Source organism: Acomys minous (genome assembly GCF_964271855.1).
Source record: "Acomys minous genome assembly, chromosome: 16".
Lineage (NCBI taxonomy): Eukaryota > Metazoa > Chordata > Mammalia > Rodentia > Muridae > Acomys > Acomys minous.
Window position 1 is genome coordinate 92577814 of NC_140498.1, and position 17514 is coordinate 92595327.

A 17514-nucleotide genomic window follows, 5' to 3' on the forward strand; every position below is an offset into this window, starting at 1 on the left:
CTAGGTATGAGTTCCATTTTAGAACCAACAGGCCTTAGATTGAATTGAAAAGTACTCTTAAGGTGGATATAAACATTGATTCCAGCATAGAAGTTTGACTCCAGTGTAAAAAGCCTATGTGTGGACATTACCTAATAGCTGGATTTACATGCTAAGCTTAGGGTGAAGGATGAAATGGGGGAGCCCGTCAGAATATTAAATTGTGTGAACAGTGAAAACTGACATCGTTTGTCAGTAAAAAGTGCCCACACATCATCCCTGTGCCCTCATACACCTGAACACGGATGGAGGAAGAAGAGGCAGGGAGTGCTCCCATATTCCTATTTACTGCACACAAGCAGCACGAGAGAGAAGGACCAGCGGGCGGCAGGTCGTGGGGAGGAAATGTTACAGACAAAGGCTAATGAGTGAGCTGAGGCCCGGGGACAGAAATAAGCCATGAGTACAGAAGGCACATATGTCACGTCACCTACTAAGTGTAAGCAACACGTAGGATAAGTTTGCCTTCTTCAGGAAGGAACCCTAGCATAGAACAGGCCACAGGGAGCTGGGACTTCAGTCACCTGGGAGAGTGCCCCAAAATAGTTTCCCCGGCAGACTTTCCTTGGGTCTGCCCTCAACACAGCCTGCTCGCATATCCAGCACCGGTTCACAGTTTGCTCTTTCCTCAACCCTCTTTCCAAGCTGGACCAATTATTCTAAGCTAATTTGCTCACTGTGGAAGCGGGTTCTATCTTTGTCCAGATACTGGTTAACCTATGTGTTAATGAGCTGCGATTTAAATGGGGCTTATGTTAATCAACAGAAGCTGGGATTGGAGGGTTCCTGTCTTTCGCTGCCACCCCAGCTCCCTGTAAAATCCCTGCCGATTGGCTTAATCACTTTAGGGGTGTTCAAGTTAGCTTTGCCAATATAACACATCTTAGAGTCACCTGAGAGGGTGACTCTCAGCTGAAGGATTGATTATCTAGATCAGATTGGCCTATGAGCATATCTGGGGAGGGGGTGTTTTGACTGGGGAGGGGGGTCTTGACTGTTCATTGATGCACAGGAGGACCCAGTCCACTGTGGGCGGCACCATTCCCTGGCCAGGTGGTCCTGGGCTGTATAGAGCAAGCCAGCAAGCAGTGTTCCTCAGTGGTTTCTGCTTCCTGCCTTGACTTCCCTTGATGAAGGACCACAGCCTGTAAGCTGAAGTAAATCCTTTCTTTACCTAAGTTGCTTTTAGTCGTGGTATTTGTCACAGCAACAGGATGAAACTAGACGGGGAGTTGTTTCTCAGGGACTCCCAGGAAAGTCTAACTTGCCGATTCTGGCACCTGCGTGGTCTGGCTGCAGCTTCCAGTGGGCACTTGAGGTAGTCCTTGTGCCCAGAGGCTGTTCCTGAGCCCTGCCACCACCTCCTAACAGGCACTACCAACATCTCTGGAAGCCACTAATCCCTGGGGGCTTTCAAGATTCTAACATCTCATCACTGGACATTTGTCCTTCTGCCATCTGATACCATGGTGAGGTAGGTTTTAGTTGTAAGGCTATCGCCACTATCTAATTCCAGCGAGCTTCCAAGCTGCATAAAGAAACCTTTGCTCAGACCCATACCTGAGAGCTGTCGGCCTTGTGACCCACCCAGTCTTGTTAATCACTGAGAGGCCTTAATGAAACTATTCCTCTCATCGTTTTGTTTAAATACTCCCTCCCTCTCTCCCTCCTTCCCTCTTCCCTCCCTCCCTATCCCTCCCTTGGTTCTTAACAGGACCACTAGCCTGGGGACAGACTCAAAGACAGACATCATGTTATACTTAAGCCTTTGAACTCTACACCAATCTCTGAATCCCACACCTGCCCCTTCCCCTAGCTTTCCTGAGCCTCGACTTTCCCACCCGTACATTGGATGTGTGATACTAACCTTGCTGCATTGTTCACAGTATTAAATGAGACTAAGCCAGCCTCCTTTCTGCCCCTTAGCTCAACCTCGTGACCGGCCCAGGCTGCAGGAGCTTTCCCATCTGATAAGGGAGGACATACCAGGCTCACATGATCTCCTCCTTTGTGGTCAGCTGTGACCATCTCAAAGATGCACATGACTCATGTCTAACGTGGCTATCAAGTGGGGCTTAGTGGAATTCACAGACACATAGACAAACACCAGCTGAGGTATTGGGTGGGCAGTCTCCATCCCCAAGAAAACCAACATAACTCAGGCTTAAATAGGAAGATCGAGCAACACTGGAATCCCACCAACGCCCCTCTTCCTCACCACCCCCCTCCCTTCAAGACTCAGTCTTAACTCCTCCACAGCCTTACTGTATTTCCTTCTGAGCCATTCTCACGCTGGAAATTTCCGCTTCTTTATTGTTGTTATTCGAAATTTGTTCTTGGTGTTTTGCCGAGGCTTGTCTTGAAGACCTAGACCTTAAGCAATCCTCCTGCCTCAGTCTCCAGAACAGCTGGGACTACAGGAACACATCACTATACCTTCCTGCCAGTGATGATCGTATGCGTCAACTCTCTGAAGGCAGGGGCCTTGTCTGCCCCGCTGATACCCGGGTAGCGTGCCCAGCATTTACCTCACTGACTAGTAAATGTCTGTGGCTTAGTTTTGAATAAACTGAATAGAGAACATGGCTTGTAATGTCTTTATGGTCTGGGGAATGTCCTGATAGACATTATATGTTATATATGTATATGTGTGTGTACATAGGTATATATAAGTATATCTTGTCTTTACCAGAGTGTATCGCCTCAAAGCTGTAACTCAAAACACTTGGTATTCTGAGGCAAGATGAGTCCAAAGCCAGCCTGGGCTCTCAAAAAATAAAGGGTAGATGTACCTGAGGGCTCCCAGACAGCCGAGGCTGAGATAAAAATAAACTTCTTGGGGCTGGAGAGGACTCAGGGTTAGGAGCACAGGATGTTCTTCTAGAAGATTCAACTCCTAGCGCCCACACGGCGGCCCACAACCATCTGTAACTCCAGTTCCAGGGCATCCAACACCCGCTTCTGACCTCCCCGGGGACCAGGCACACGTGCGATGCACATACATACATGCAGGCAGAGCACTCACACACATAAAACAGAGTAAATATTTTTAAAGAGGTCCGAGAGACACGTGTACGGAGGCAGCCCTGGAGAGCTGGGACGCCTCAGTAATTGGTCTAAGGACCCTGCATGGCGTTAGGTAACTAAAATGTGCACAGTTTTGTGGGAGTGGATTCTTTCCTTGATTTGAAGGACCTGAGGATTGAACTTGGGTTATCAGGCTTGGTGGCAAATGCTTTCACCTGCAGAGTCACCTCACTGGCCCAGTTTATATGATCGTATTCTATTACAAGCTGTGAATGCAAATTGGATACGTGCCAATCATTTAAACACTACAGAAACAAACAACACAGAACAAGAAACCGTGTCTCTAAAACATGATGGACGGTGAGAACCATCATAGAAGTTCCTTTCACTTCGACATGCAAATCCCAGCTCACACCGCCCACTGACACTCACAAGCATCACACACAATATATGCACACACAGTGTTCTTTCACTATGCGTTTGTTTACATCTTTGTCAACCAGTGCAATAGCATCATGGAGGGCTAAGCTATTACACATTTCATGAGAACTGTCCTGAACTGGCTCATTTAACCCAGAATAACCAGGCAGGTAAACCACAGAAGACCTCTTAGTGTCTTTCACCATTAATGTTTTATGTCATGGGAGGAGCTTTGTTTGATGGCGAATATTGAAATTTCACAGCAGTTAAGGACCAAGAAAATGAACACACTGTCATCACAGTGAGATTAGAGGCACAGCCTAGAAACCCATGTTCCCTGTTTTCTTTACTGGTGGACAACACAGTCCTAAGTTAGAATCAAGTCAGCCGCGTGCATCGATTCCCTCTCTCAGGTTCCTCTCTCAGGTAGGTCGTCATCAATGAAGTCTCTTTTGCTTAAGTTTGCAGCCCCCACTAAAAGTTCCATTACCTGTGTCTTTCTCCAAGTCTTGGCTTTCTGATGTGTACAGTGGGTTAAAATTGTTTTTTTACCCACAAAGTGTCTCACACGGTACCTGGCACAGTACTAAGTGTATACAAATTATTATAGTGCTGTTATTACTATGAATATGCCGCCTTCTCTCTCCCTACACTTCAGCCATATTGAGCTTCCTGGGGCCGCCTCAGGCAGCTCTTGTGCACCTCTGCCCTTGTTGTCCTCCCAGCCAGCGCCCCTCCCCCACATGCCTGATTGCTTCTCAGCTCTTCCTGCCTAACATCCCTGCCGCATGGAGCTCCCTTCTCCTTTCTATTTGTCACGCCTTAATAATATTCTGCAACCCTCTCATTTATCAGAATTTATTATTTACTTTTTTCCCCTTGTCCACACCAGAATGTAAGCTGCATGAGGGCTAGAGCAGTGTAGGTGATGTTTAACTAAAAGTTATTGGATGGATGGATGGATGGATGGATGGATGGATGGATGCCTGTCCATCAAAGACAGCGGTTGTCAATCTGTCACTCCTGCAAATGACTTTGGACACTTCCAAAAAGCATACTGAGCATCTAAGTGTGATGACACAAGCCTGTCATTCCAGCACCTTGGTGGCAGGAGGCAGAGAGGGTACGAGTTCAAGGCTAGCCTAGATTCTGCCTCAAGAAAGCAAGCAAGTAAAGACCCTTGGATCCCACCCCTAAAGATCCTAATTGAATCAGTCGAGAGGATGTGAGCACATGAATACTTTAAAGTGCACTCCTCTCAAGCAAGTCTAAGGTGAAGCCAAGTTAGAAATTACCTATAAAAGGTAATGTAAAAATCAGCTTTGGAGAGCTCCACTTCTGGTCTCTATGGCAACAACCCCAGAGAGGATCCTGTCCATCCAGGTACTGCATGGGATGTAGCAAAAGTTCTGCCCTGAGTAGTGGAGGAAAAGGACCTGCACATTTTCCTGGATTGCAGCAATGTGCTAGATAAACTATTTGGTTCAAAGCATCAGGAATTCCTAGGCATTTGGTCCACTAACGTTGAGATGCAGCTATGAATACTGACAACATTGTTCTGGTATCTCTTCTTTGAGATAGACCCACCAGACAGGAAGCCAAGAGTTGCCACCTCAGGGCATAATGGGCCTCTTCTTGAGGCTTCCCATAGAAACAGCCCTTTCCACTTCTGATCCTGATCAACTTCCCTTCCCTGGTGTGAGGATCATGTCTACCCACGGAAGGTGGACGGACATACAGAATCTCAGAGGTGCCGGGGGTGGTAGTGCACACCTGTAACCCCAGCACTTGGAGAGAAAGAGGCAGATGGATCTCTACCAAGTTCAAGGCTAGCCTGGTCTACAAAGCCAGTCCAGGCTAGCCAAAGCTACACAGAGAAACCGTGTCTCAAAAGACAAAAACAAATAAACAAACAATGGACAGAAAGGTAAAGGCAGGAGAAGTTCTCTAGCCAACTAGCCTGGACTACTTGGTTAGCCCCAGACCAATGTGAGACCCTTGTCTCAATAAAAAGGTGGACACCCCAGGAACAACATGTGAGGCTGTGTTCTGCCCCACCCACATCTTCACACACATGATCAACCCCGTATACACGTATGCACACAAACTAAATATAAATAAATAAATACCAGATAACTAGGCATGGTGGTAGGAACCTTTAATGCCATCCCTCAGGAGACAGAGACCGAAGCATCATGAGTTCAAGGCCAACTTAGGTATCACAGGAAGCCCTTGTGATAAATAAGTAACGTTTCCCCCAAGAACACAATGCTGGCACGACGTTAAGGGGGAAAGTCTGCCACCGCAACCCAGACTCCTGAATTATGAATGGGAAGGACACAGAGCCACGGCAGAGCTGGAAGCACCAGCTTGGAAGGCCATCTACCCTAGAGCAGGTGGAAGCCAGTAAGTAATATTTTTAAACAAAGGAAAAAATAAGACAGTCAAACATCTCTGTCTATGTGTTATACATGCGCGCACACACACACACACACACCACACACACACACACACACACACACACACACACACTCTTAAGCAAATAAGCTGTCTAAGTTTTTATGAATGGCTTAACCTTGTGCCTCAGTTTTCCCATCAGTAAAACAAACACGGTAAACTCCTTACCTCAGAGAGCTGAAGATAAAGGAGAGAATCCTTGACAAGCATTTGACATGGCGTCAGGCACTAAGGAACACTCCAGAAATGCTGCCTGTTACAGTTCTCCTTCTACGTCCTGCTCTCACAGAATGAGTCAGAAGCTGCGCCAGCCTGCTCGCCACTTACTGTAACAAAATACTCCCAGTCAACTTAAAAAGAGAAGAGGTTTACCTTGGCTCATAGTTTTAGAGGTTTCTGTGCATGGTCTGTCTGACCCGTAGCCTTTGGGTCATGAAGAAGCAACTACAATCACGACAGGAACGCAGGTAGAGGAAGTGACTCCCCTCACTGAAGTGGGAAACCAATGAAAGAGGCAGGGGGCGGAGAGACAGACAGACTGACTGACAGACACAGAGAGACAGAGTGACAGAGAGAAAAATCTCTTCGAAGACACATCCTGACTGACCTAAGCCTCCCACATCTGCCTCTTGAAGGTTCCACCACTGAGCCTGAAGCACATGGTCCACTGGGGAACATTCCAGAACTGAACTATAGCAGGATCCAAAACATTTAGAAGAGAGGGGATGAGAAAGAAAAAGAAAAGGGAAAAGAGAAGGAGAAAAAGAAGGGGAGGCGGGAAGGGGAAAGGGTTGGACTCTATCTACGTAGACAGAAATGCAAGGAAGTCCAGTTTCAAAAGCTCCCACAAACCAGGCAGTGAAAAACACAAGACAAGTGTCTAAAGGAAATACCAGTGGCAGATCTGCCAAGTCTACTAGGATTTACATCAATCTATTCGTAGTAAGATCAAGGCATCCCCTTTGTAGCCACGTGTGCTCCTTCCATAGCCTGTGCTGTGCCAGAGGGAGGATGAAGCCATCTTTACACAGATTTGTAGGAAACGTGCGAGGGACTCACAAGGGAGGGGCCAGGATTAGACATGCGAGCTTACTACTCTGGCTTTATCTTGGGGTGCAAATTTCTTTCTCCTAGCATCAATCTAAGCACACTTTGTCATCATGGAAGCTGGAGCGAGTGTCAGAATTATTTCTACAGGATTTGTGCATTGAAACCTCTAAAAGACATACCAACCTACCTAACACCCAGAAATAGGATTAACTGAAGTTCCGTGTTGTTTGTTTCTGTAGTGTTTAAATGATTGGCACGTATCCAAATTGCATTCACAGCTTTTAATAGAATAAGATCATATAAACTTGGCCAGTGAGGTGACTCGGCAGGTGAAAGCATTTGCCGCCAAGCCTGAAGACCCAAGTTCAATCCTCAGGACCCTCGAGTCAAGGAAAGAATCCACTCCCACAAGATCGTGCACATTTTAGTTACTTAACGTCACCCAGGGTCCTTTCTCGTTCTTTCATGCCAGACAGCACAGCTTGCGTTCTGAGCTCTCCAGAAAAAAAAGAGATCTATAAAGCATGCATTTTCTCTAAAACCTATTCCTACAACGTCAATCTGTCACATCTGCCAAGAGCCCCTTAGGAGGGCGCTTTAGCTGGAAAGACGAAAAGAATTACTACAGCTAGGGTGGGAAACACTCGCCCAGAGTATCTGAGGCCCTGAGTCGCACAGCTGGAAGATGCCAGCTCCCCACTGTTGAAGGTTTGGATGGGGGGTGTCCACCACAGGCTCACCCTGTTCCAGCACCTGCTGTCTGAGGAGACTGTGGAACTTTGAGGATGAGGGTCGCAGCTGGCAGAGGGAGGTCATTAGGGATGGCCCTTGGAGGTTATATCTACCTCTGGTTCCGGTCCCTCACCCTCTCTTTCTGATCTTTGCCACAGTGTGGAAAGGCCAATCAACCCTTCTCCCCGCCTTTTCTCCTACCACCTCAGACAGATGGTAACCCTCTCTCCTCCTTTAAGCTGCTTCTGTGGAGTATTTCATCACAGCTATGAGCAAAGTAACTCTTGCATCAACCCTAAAGCTGGTCCACCCTCTACCACAGCAGAAGTCCCTTAGTCTGGAATCTTGGAATTGTACACCCTCCTGCCCTGATCCTCTCCCGCATCTTTCCATTCACCCTGCAGCAGATTTACCGAGGAGAGCCCCTCTCCAAGAACCAGAGGGGAGCAAGGATTCAGAGTAGGAGTGGGAGTCTTATTTATATACAGAGAAGAGATGCCCCCTTGGCATTCAAGGAGGCTTTTCACCTGTTTCAACAGCAGCCCCCGGTCACAATATCTCTCCTGAGTCTTGAAGAGGGTGGTACCCAAGGAGGAGGGTCACATACAGGATGCCAGGCTGGCTGCAGGGGAGGAAAGGGAGGAAGGATGTGTCTATCCATAGCTTGACTCAGACCCCCGAGCAAGGTGGTTGGTGCGGCTCCAACGACCTACACCAAACCATCCAAGTATCCCAGAAGCCCCACCTCTCACCTGGTGATAGGTGTGCCCTTCAGTATGGCCCTGGCATGTCCTCCCTATTATCATGGTCACTGCGGGACCGGAGGACATGTTTCTTGTCTAAAGAGCCGAGAGTTAACACTGGGGGAGTCTCATTACATTTCCTTTTCTTACTCAGACCTTCACTATGACTGATCCCTAAGGTGTGCTTTCCAAGGACACACACAAAAATGGCGGTCTGTCAGGGCGGAAGGTCTGAAGCTCCCTAGCTCTAAGCTAGACGACAAGGTCCCCGTCTGAATCCCTAATGCTCTGTGTAGTGATGTGACTGTGAAGAGCCTGAAAGTAGGTCCTCACCGTCATGGAGACGGTCCATCCCGTCAACATCCCCACCCATGCAAAGACCTCGCCGTTACAGTACCGAATGAGGCTGGAGTAGCTGCCAATTCACAGTAAAAGCGGTGTGTCCATGGAACATGCAAGGTCAACGCTGGCCACTTCATGCGTTAACTCAGTGAAGCCTCTGCACGGGGCTGCTGCTACTGCCCCTGGGTCATAGTCAGGGACGATGGGTCTTGGAAAGGTCAGTCCCTTTCTGCACCTATCCCTGCTGCTCAAATAGAATCTGAACTCTTGATATGAGATCCCAGGCTTCCTCAAGTAGTCCAGGTGGGCCTGGGCTGGCTGGAGGCAAGGACCAACCTGAAGTCCTGACCCTACGCCAGGGCTTTTGACGTGCTAAAATAGCCTTCTACCCACTGAGCTATGTTCCCTGACAGTATGGGAAAGGAGGCTCGGCTGAGCTCAATGATAACCCTTAGCACGTCGGCTCCTGGAGAAGTCTCAGATGATACAGAAAAGGACCTAAGATGCTGGGGGATTAAGGAAGGAGGACCAAGGCTCGGTGTAGCATTTCTCATCTGTTGCAACATCTTAGCAGCTTGAGAAGCTATGTCTGTGGGTACCAGTTAAAAGATGGTCTTAGGGCTGGAGAGATGGCCCTTAAGAATATTGCCTGTTCTTCCAAAGGTCCTAAGTTCAATTCCCAGCACCTACATGGTGGCTCACAACCGTCTATAATGTGATCTGATGCCCTCTTCTGGCCTGCAGGTGTATATGCAGGCAGAACACTGTATACATAATAATAAATCTTTTTTAAAAAGGAAAAAAAACAGAAAACCTGGAGATATTTTAGCAGACATGGTGGCGCACACCTGTAATCCCAGCACTCAGGAGGCAGAGGCAGGCAGATCGCTGTGAGTTCGAGGCCAGCCTGGTCTACAAAGTGAGCCCCGAACAGCCAAGGCTAACACAGAAAGACCTTGTCTTGAAAAACAAAAAAAATGGTCTTGACTGAGGCATAGAGAAGAATAATTGAGCCAAAGTTCTTCATGGGGGAATGGCTGGATGTTTCCTGTATATAACCTGGCAGCAGACATCTTGGGCTTAACAAAAACTACACCCTCTTTCCTGAATTCCTAACACCAGCATTGCAGCACAAAAGCAGCCACAAGCAATAGTAAACAAGCAAGTGTGGCTTTGATCCAAACGAGCTATGCAAAAACAGGTGGCAAGCTGGCCGGGGCTGTGGGTCATACTTTGCAGTGACCGCCCTAAGGCTTGACACAGGCATGTCCTTTCATCCTACAGATTGTGTATTAAGTATCTTCCACTTGTCAAGTGTGGGCTCTGGGAAGTGACACGCTAAGCTGAATGAGAGCCAAGCATTGCCAATCTACACAGGGTGGGAAAGACAAAATAAGGTCGCTGAAGGGATTAAGGAAGATATCGGGAGGCCCTGGGCTGAGGGGAGGAAGGCTCCCTGGGGAGAGAGGTAACAATGTTGCTCTCTCAACAGCCTGACAGTGAGATGAGCAGTCACCAATGGCTCCTTAAGAGTCGTTCCAGCAAGACAGCCTGAGAAGGCTCAGGCTTTCCCCTGTGGGTCGTCTGTAGTCACTGGCTTTTCCTTTGTTTCCCCTCCTTCCCCCCAGTCCCAGAACAGCTACAATGATGGAGACTACGAAGGAGCCCGGAGGCTGGGGAGGAATGCAAAGTGGGTGGCCATCGCCTCCATCATCATTGGCCTTGTCATCATCGGCGTTTCCTGTGCGGTGCACTTCTCCAGGAGGTAAGCAGGCTTTCCGAACCCCTCCCGCTATAAAGTGCTTTTCTAAGTGCCCGTGGGATATCTATTGTGAGAGGCTAAGATAGGCATTGTAAGTAGGGCCTTCATGTTTTCTTCATGTCACACGGACCGTGGAGGCCGCATGCAAGGTCTTGCTTCCACACAGGCATTCGGAGACCCAAGCCGTCAATAACTCCACTGTATTATAGCAGTGCTATCTAGGGAAGAAGAGATGGGTTCAGCTTGACATGACTGTAGCCATCTTGAGTCATGACTGCCACGTTTATCTGAGGAAATGGCCCTAGTCAGTTTTTCCTGTTTATTTCCCCATCAACGCCAAACTACAAATAGACAAAACCGTTACAGCAGAATACAGAACCTTATAATCAAACCCGGGGGGGTACACCTGACCCTTCAAACCCATCTAAAGATAAACCAGTGACATTCCAGCAGGGATAGAGTCACCTTTCCCTTCCTTTCAGACCCAAGTTGTAGGGATCCAAGTGTTCTTGCGCTGCCTGGGCCCAAGGTTTCATTAGCAAATCCCCCCCAGTAGAGTGCACCACGCAATCTTCCATCCAGCACATCAAGGCCAGTCCTCACATCCTCAGACTGGATTGCTCTGGCACGGCAGTAAATATTCTAGGCCTTGCAGGACACATAACCCCGACCACCATTTCTGTCACGAGTCCTGAGACTTGCCACTGGGACACACCTGCAGCCACAGACTGCATGGGACCGATCGCTGTGGCTGTGATCTGGTTAAACTTTATTTATAGAAACAGGTTTTTTTTTTTTTATTCTGTGGACTATGATTCCCCAGCCTTCATTTCTAGACTGGGAAGTGACATCAGGCTAAGGCAGGGAGAGAGAAAGATCAGAGAACTTCAATACATTTCCCACTGCCTAGGCTCACAATTAGATGACTGAGGAGTGTCACTAGGCCCCACCTGGCTGCCAGAGAGCAGGAGGCATGAAGGTCTGAATGGAATTGACTAGAATTGCTCCAGCATCCGCCTTCCCACAGGTCTGCAAAGGTCTGCCCCCCAGGACTTTGCATCGCACACATCTCATTAGTACAAGGGCAGCAGAGCCACATGCTCTGTGACCACCCGTGAGCTCTCGTCTCACAAGGATGTGATGTCTCTCTCTGGATTTGGACATATTTTTTTCTGACTTCTCTAATAAGCTGCAATAAACCTCAGCTGATAGAAGCGATGTCAATTTCCGCCAGAGGTTTGCCGAAAGAAAAAGACATATAGTGCAAAGCCGGGGCCGGAAATGAGGAGCCTAAACCCATAGTGCCAAGAATACTCTAGTTTTCCTTCTTGAGCAATTAATTCTTTCTATATCCTTGACCAAAGCACTTTGCCCTGAGGCTGTGAACACCAACTCTTTTTTTGTTTGTTTGTTTTTGTTTTTTGTTTTTGTTTGTTTTTTTGTTTTTTTTTGGCTTTGTTGACTCACATGGTGAAGAGGAAGGCAGATCCTTAGTCTGGTTAGATCAGCAACTGAGAGGACAGCGGATGTCACAGGAGATCAACTTCCTGTCTGATAAGCCATATCCAAGGAGCCACGAGGACCAAACGGATATGGGAGCCTATGTCCTCACAGAAAGCGTCCCAAAGGGAAAGCAGGTGGCAGTGTCCCAGGAAGGGAAAAAGGGAAATGGAAAGAGCAAAGGGAACTTAGAACTTGTCATCAAGTTCAGCAAAACGTGATGATGGTGGCCTGGAACCAGGGAGGATGAGGATGCTGGAGCACAGATGGGAACACGTGGAACTTCATTCCTAACGGGAGGTGGTGTGTGTGTATGCATGTGTGTGCACACGTGTGTGTGTGCATGTCTATGTGTGTATCTGTGTGTTTCTATGTGTATGTGTATGTGTGTGTGCATGTGTATGTGTGTGTATGCATGTGTGTGCACATGTGCACGTGTGTGCATGTGTGTTTGTGTGTGCATGTGTCTGTGTGTCTTTGTGTGTGTGTGTGTGTGTGTGTGTGTGTGTGTGTGTGTCTATGTGTGTGTGAGTACGAAGCATGGGTAATAGCACAGGCTTGGTTGATACAAGACTGCCTGGACCTACGTTCTCACTTACTCCAAACCAATCGCTTAACTTTCTCACACCTGTTTCCCCAGCTGTGAGTCACAGTCCACAAAGCTACTGTAAACATTAGGTAGGTGACAGGGAATGCGTGCAGTTTGGTGGCTGTTTCTTAGTGAAAGCGTTGAAACGCAGGCCACTTACTGAAGTTATTATCACTCTCCCTACACGCATGGCAAGAGAGGACCTCGGATGTTAAGAGGCCGCAGAAGAGAGTTCAGGGCTGTGTCCCCATGAGCTGAGCTCAAAAAACAGTGCTCCAAGGAAGGAGGCTGGTCTCGGTTTCTTTTCCAAGGACTTGGGCAAACACACACTGCCCAGATCAGTTTAGAGCTAGGTGGGTTACAGTCATAGCAGCTGTCACTGGCATGGATCCTGTCACACATCAGGCAACTCTCAGAGTTCGCATAAACAGTCCAGACAACTCAAGAGGTATCGCCATGTTGCAGAGAAGGAAGGCTGGGGTTCGGAGAGGTGGGGTGATGTGTCTAAAGTTTTATAGATGGGTGGCAGAGACGATATAATTTAATTTCAGCTCTTTGTGCTGGGTTCGTGTGTGTGTGTGCGCGTGTGTGCGTGTGTGTGTGTGTGTGTGTGTGTGTGTGTGTGTGTGTGTGTGTGTGTGTGTGTAGATGGATTCGCCTTTGCAGGCCACATGGAAGTCAAGGGGTTGATGGTAGGATTTGGTCCTCATCGCTTCTCCATCTCATTGTTTGAGACGGTGCCTCACTGAACCCAGACAGATGTCTCTGCCCTCAGCCCTGGGGTGCCCAGCCCCCACTGCCACACCTGGCGCTCGTGTTGGCGCTGAAGATCTGACATCATGGTCACACAGTAACCTCACTAAGCACAGTCACTTAGTCAGAACCTGTACAACTGCGTTTGTTGGCAAAAGCTGTGCACTCTAAAACATCATCCCTTAGGAGGGGAAAAACCATTTCTAACTAAAGTGAACACACGCAACACGCACATTAGTGAGTTGCTTCTTTACTTCCCTTTAGTCTGAAAACTTGTAGAAACACTCACTTCTGAATGCGCAGTACTTGTACAAATGCGTTTGTTTCAGAAAGAAACACACTGTAACACATCTATCTTAAAGCAAAGAAACTGTTTCTAAGGAAAACTGAATACACTAAACAAACACTTGTGTAAGCTACTCACTAAATCTAAGCTCTCTTCTCTTAGAAAACCAGGAGAAATGAGGGTTGAGCTGTGTCCCCGGCCCCGGCGCTGGGTCCTTTACATCGCTTCTCCACCAGTGCTCCCTTCTCTGGTGTGCCAGTGACAGGGAGAAACTGTTCTTGCCTTACAGTTAACTCCAGCATTCACTGATGGGGGTGACAGAACCACGAGGTTTGTAGCAAGTCAGAGACAACACTCACAGATGTCACAAGTGTAGTGGCCTGGCTAGGAAACAGTAAGGAGATGTGGGGACTGTGGTGAATGGTTTTACAGGGAACACCAGAGTACTGGAGATCTGACTTAGATTGTGACAAGTATGCTGTTTAAGCCCATAATAAGGGTCAAAACCCCAAAAATAAAATGATGGCCACCCCTGTAGGCTGGAACCTGTCTACTTGGCATTCTGAAGTGAACATTTAGCTTTCAGACATCAGATTGCCAGGGCTGGAGAGACCGCTCAGTGGTGAAGGATGCTTCCGGCTCTCCACCAGGAACTGAGCTTGGCTCCCAGCAACCACTGCGGGTAGCTCACAACTCTAGCTCCAGGGGCATCAGACACCTCCTGGGACCCCACCAGCACCTGCATATATGTAACATACACACTTTTTTAAAAAGAGAGATGTTTATCACCCACGTATTTCTGAACAAAGGTTCCAAAGGTCATCACAAATGAGGACTTCCAATATTCACAATATAAATGTTTCCAGATGTGACAAGGCATTGGTGTGTGCGTGCTCATGGTTGAAGCTTTCCCAGTACAAACAATAACTGTGCATTGGAGGTCATTCCTCCACTTTTCCTTCCTCAGGGGTTGTGCCTCACAGTGGTTAGAGCATGGGTTGTTGGCATCAGTTTTGCCAGGATTCAAATCCTACTACTGACCCGGCTTGCTGACGCACACCTTTTATTCCAGCAGTCAGGGGTGCGGAAGCAAGCATATCTCTGTGAGTTCAAGGACAACCTGTTCTACATATCCAGTTTCTGAGCTGCATAGTGAGATCTTGTCTCAAAATAAATCCTAGAGCTAGCACAGAGACCATCTGAACAAGCCGTTAAATCCTCAGATGCCTTTTCCTATGTACAAAATAAGACAGAATTATCTTCCTATCTATAAGGGCAGATTCCTTTTGGATGCGTTTCTCTCCAAGTTATCAAAGAAAACGAAATAGTGTTTCCAGGGTTAAGGATCCCAGGGAGAAACTCAAATGATTTATAGCACTTTGCAAGGGTGAAAGCCAGTCCAGGCCACATACTAAGACCTGCCACAAATAAATAAATATATTTTGTTCTTTGTTTATAAGAGAGAGAGAGAGAGAGAGAGCCATAGAGAAAGAAATCAATTGTGTCTTCCAGTAAGCTGAGTAATGAAGCCAATTTCTCTGTAATCCTTTAAAATGAAACATCCCAGCCCGACTTTGTAGAATTAAGTTGCATCGTGGAACCATTAAAGCCGAGGCTCCCAAACTTTGCATGCGTAAGAACCACCTGGCAAGGTTTAAAGACGCTCTCATCAACACCCACCTAGAGGCTTCCAACTGGACAGATGAGATGGGAGCCTGGGGACCTGCAACTTTGCAGCTCCGAACTCGCTCCCAATCCCAGTGTTTAACAGAAGCCTCGTGACCCAATCCTGGCAACGCTCTTCCTCCAAAGGAGAAAGCACACTCAGGTAGGCCTCAGCAGCGAGGTCGGCTTTCCTTTACAGAAGCAAGCTCGCTGCCCTAGTTAGATCTAAGTCAATGCCAAGGAGGGGAATAGGGTTACGGCCAGCGTGTCCCCCACAGCCAGCTCTCTTGTAACAACCCAGAAGCCGACAAGGGCTTCACGGAAGGGCTGGGGAAATCTGACTACAGAGGACATGGACGAAGCCAACAGCCATGAAAGTGGGGGCTTTCTGAGTTTAATTTAAAACTCCTCTCTAAAGAAAGGAACTGATTTTTTTTTTTAACTGCAAGTATTTTTGTCTTTAAAAACCAAGGGGAACCAGGGATGGTGGCATGTGCCTTTAATCCCAGCACTTAAGAGGCAGAGGTGAGAGTCTGGCCTGGTCACCTGGTCTCTATGTAGACAGAAGTTCCAGGACAATTAGGACTACGCAGAAGAGACCCTGCCTCAAAACCAACCAAACGAACAAACCAAGGGGGAGATGGCTCAGAGGTTAAGTGCGCTGGCTGCTCTTTTAGAGAACCTGGGTTCAATTCCCAGCCCCCACTGTAGGTGGCTCATGACTGTCTGTAACTCCAGTTGCACAGAACTGATGCCCTCTTCTGGTCTCCAAGGGCCCCAGGCACGCACACAAGGCAAATACATATACGCACGTAAAACAGCCATACGCGGAAAATAAAAGGAAATAAATCTAAATAAACTAATGATAAACGGATTGGAGAAACGGCTCAGAGGCTTCCGGAGGACCTGTGTTCAGTTCCCAGCACCCACTTCAGACAGGCCTACAATCCCCTACAACTTTAGGTCCACAAGACCGGATGCCCTCTTTCGGGCCTCCAAGAGCACTGGACTCACACACACAACCACACACACACATCCGTAAATAAAAACAGTAAATATTTTAAAAGTAAAGTAAGCAAACAAAAAATGAATCTTGGTAGCTAGCAGGTCAGTGTATGTCTGTAACCCCAGCCCCTGAGAGGTAAAGAGACAAGGCAGCAAGGTGAAAAGTTCAAGGTCATTATCCACTACATAGCAAGTTGAAGATCACCCTAGATCACCCTGTCCTATTGCAGTCTCTATCTCAAAAAAAAAAAAATTTAATCTCAAAAAAAATTTAAAAATTAATGCAACTCAGTGGTAAAATGTCTGCTTGGCATGAGCTCTTGCTTAAGGTTTGGTCCCTGGCACTGAAAATTACTATTATTATTATTATTATTATTATTATTATTATTATTATTATTGCTGTTATTATTATTACTATTACTATTATTATTATTATTGTTTATTACTACTACTACTATCACTATTACTATTATTGTAGTAGTAATAGCAGCTAGTCTTTATCCTCATCAAGAAAATAATAACCAAGATGATGACAGAACTCAAATGGCCTGTGTCTCCATGGTATTTTTTTAAATAGTCTCAAATCATGATAGTCTATAACCAAACCCACAAAAAGCTCTCATCCAGTTCTACAGACTACTTAAGTCAGTCATGTGATGCTGGGGGTGGTTTCGCGTCGTCAGACTCGGAAGACCTGAGAATCGTGCAAATGCCCAGGACTCTGCATAGACCACTGTCATGTGGTTCTGGTGCAAATGGCATCAGAAATTTTGAAGTCTTTTAAAGTCAGGGACTTCTCTGCCCTCGAGTTGCCAGGGAAAGTGCAGAGATGAATCCCGAGGCAGCAGAAAGGTGACATTCCTCACCCTGAGTGTAAGCCAATCCCTGGCCTAAGCCACCTCGTCTTCGGCTTTACCTTTCGCCTAAGTATCTTAAAGACCCAAGCAAGGCTATGTTTTTCAAGGCAGCCTAATCTCTCAGACCACCTGCGACAGATTTCGGCTGGCGAGGGAGGGAGGGGCTTGTAAGTGTAGATCTCTGGGTCCCAGACCAGCCCTGGAGTGATCTTAAAACAGGAGTTATCTCACAGGGGATTGATTCTAAGTAGTCTAACACCACAAAACAAACCGTCCTACAGTTTTGT

General features: G+C 47.3%; 1 protein-coding gene across 2 annotated transcripts in view; it reads left to right on the forward strand.

Moving 5' to 3' along the window:
• Positions 1-17514, forward strand: part of TMEM233 (transmembrane protein 233) — a 52794-nt gene that overhangs the window by 14687 nt on the left and 20593 nt on the right. For both annotated transcript variants that reach the window (XM_084762236.1, XM_084762235.1), the window contains exon 2: positions 10439-10575. In XM_084762236.1, the coding sequence (XP_084618362.1) occupies positions 10439-10575 (137 nt within the window). The remainder of the gene's footprint in view (positions 1-10438; positions 10576-17514) is intronic.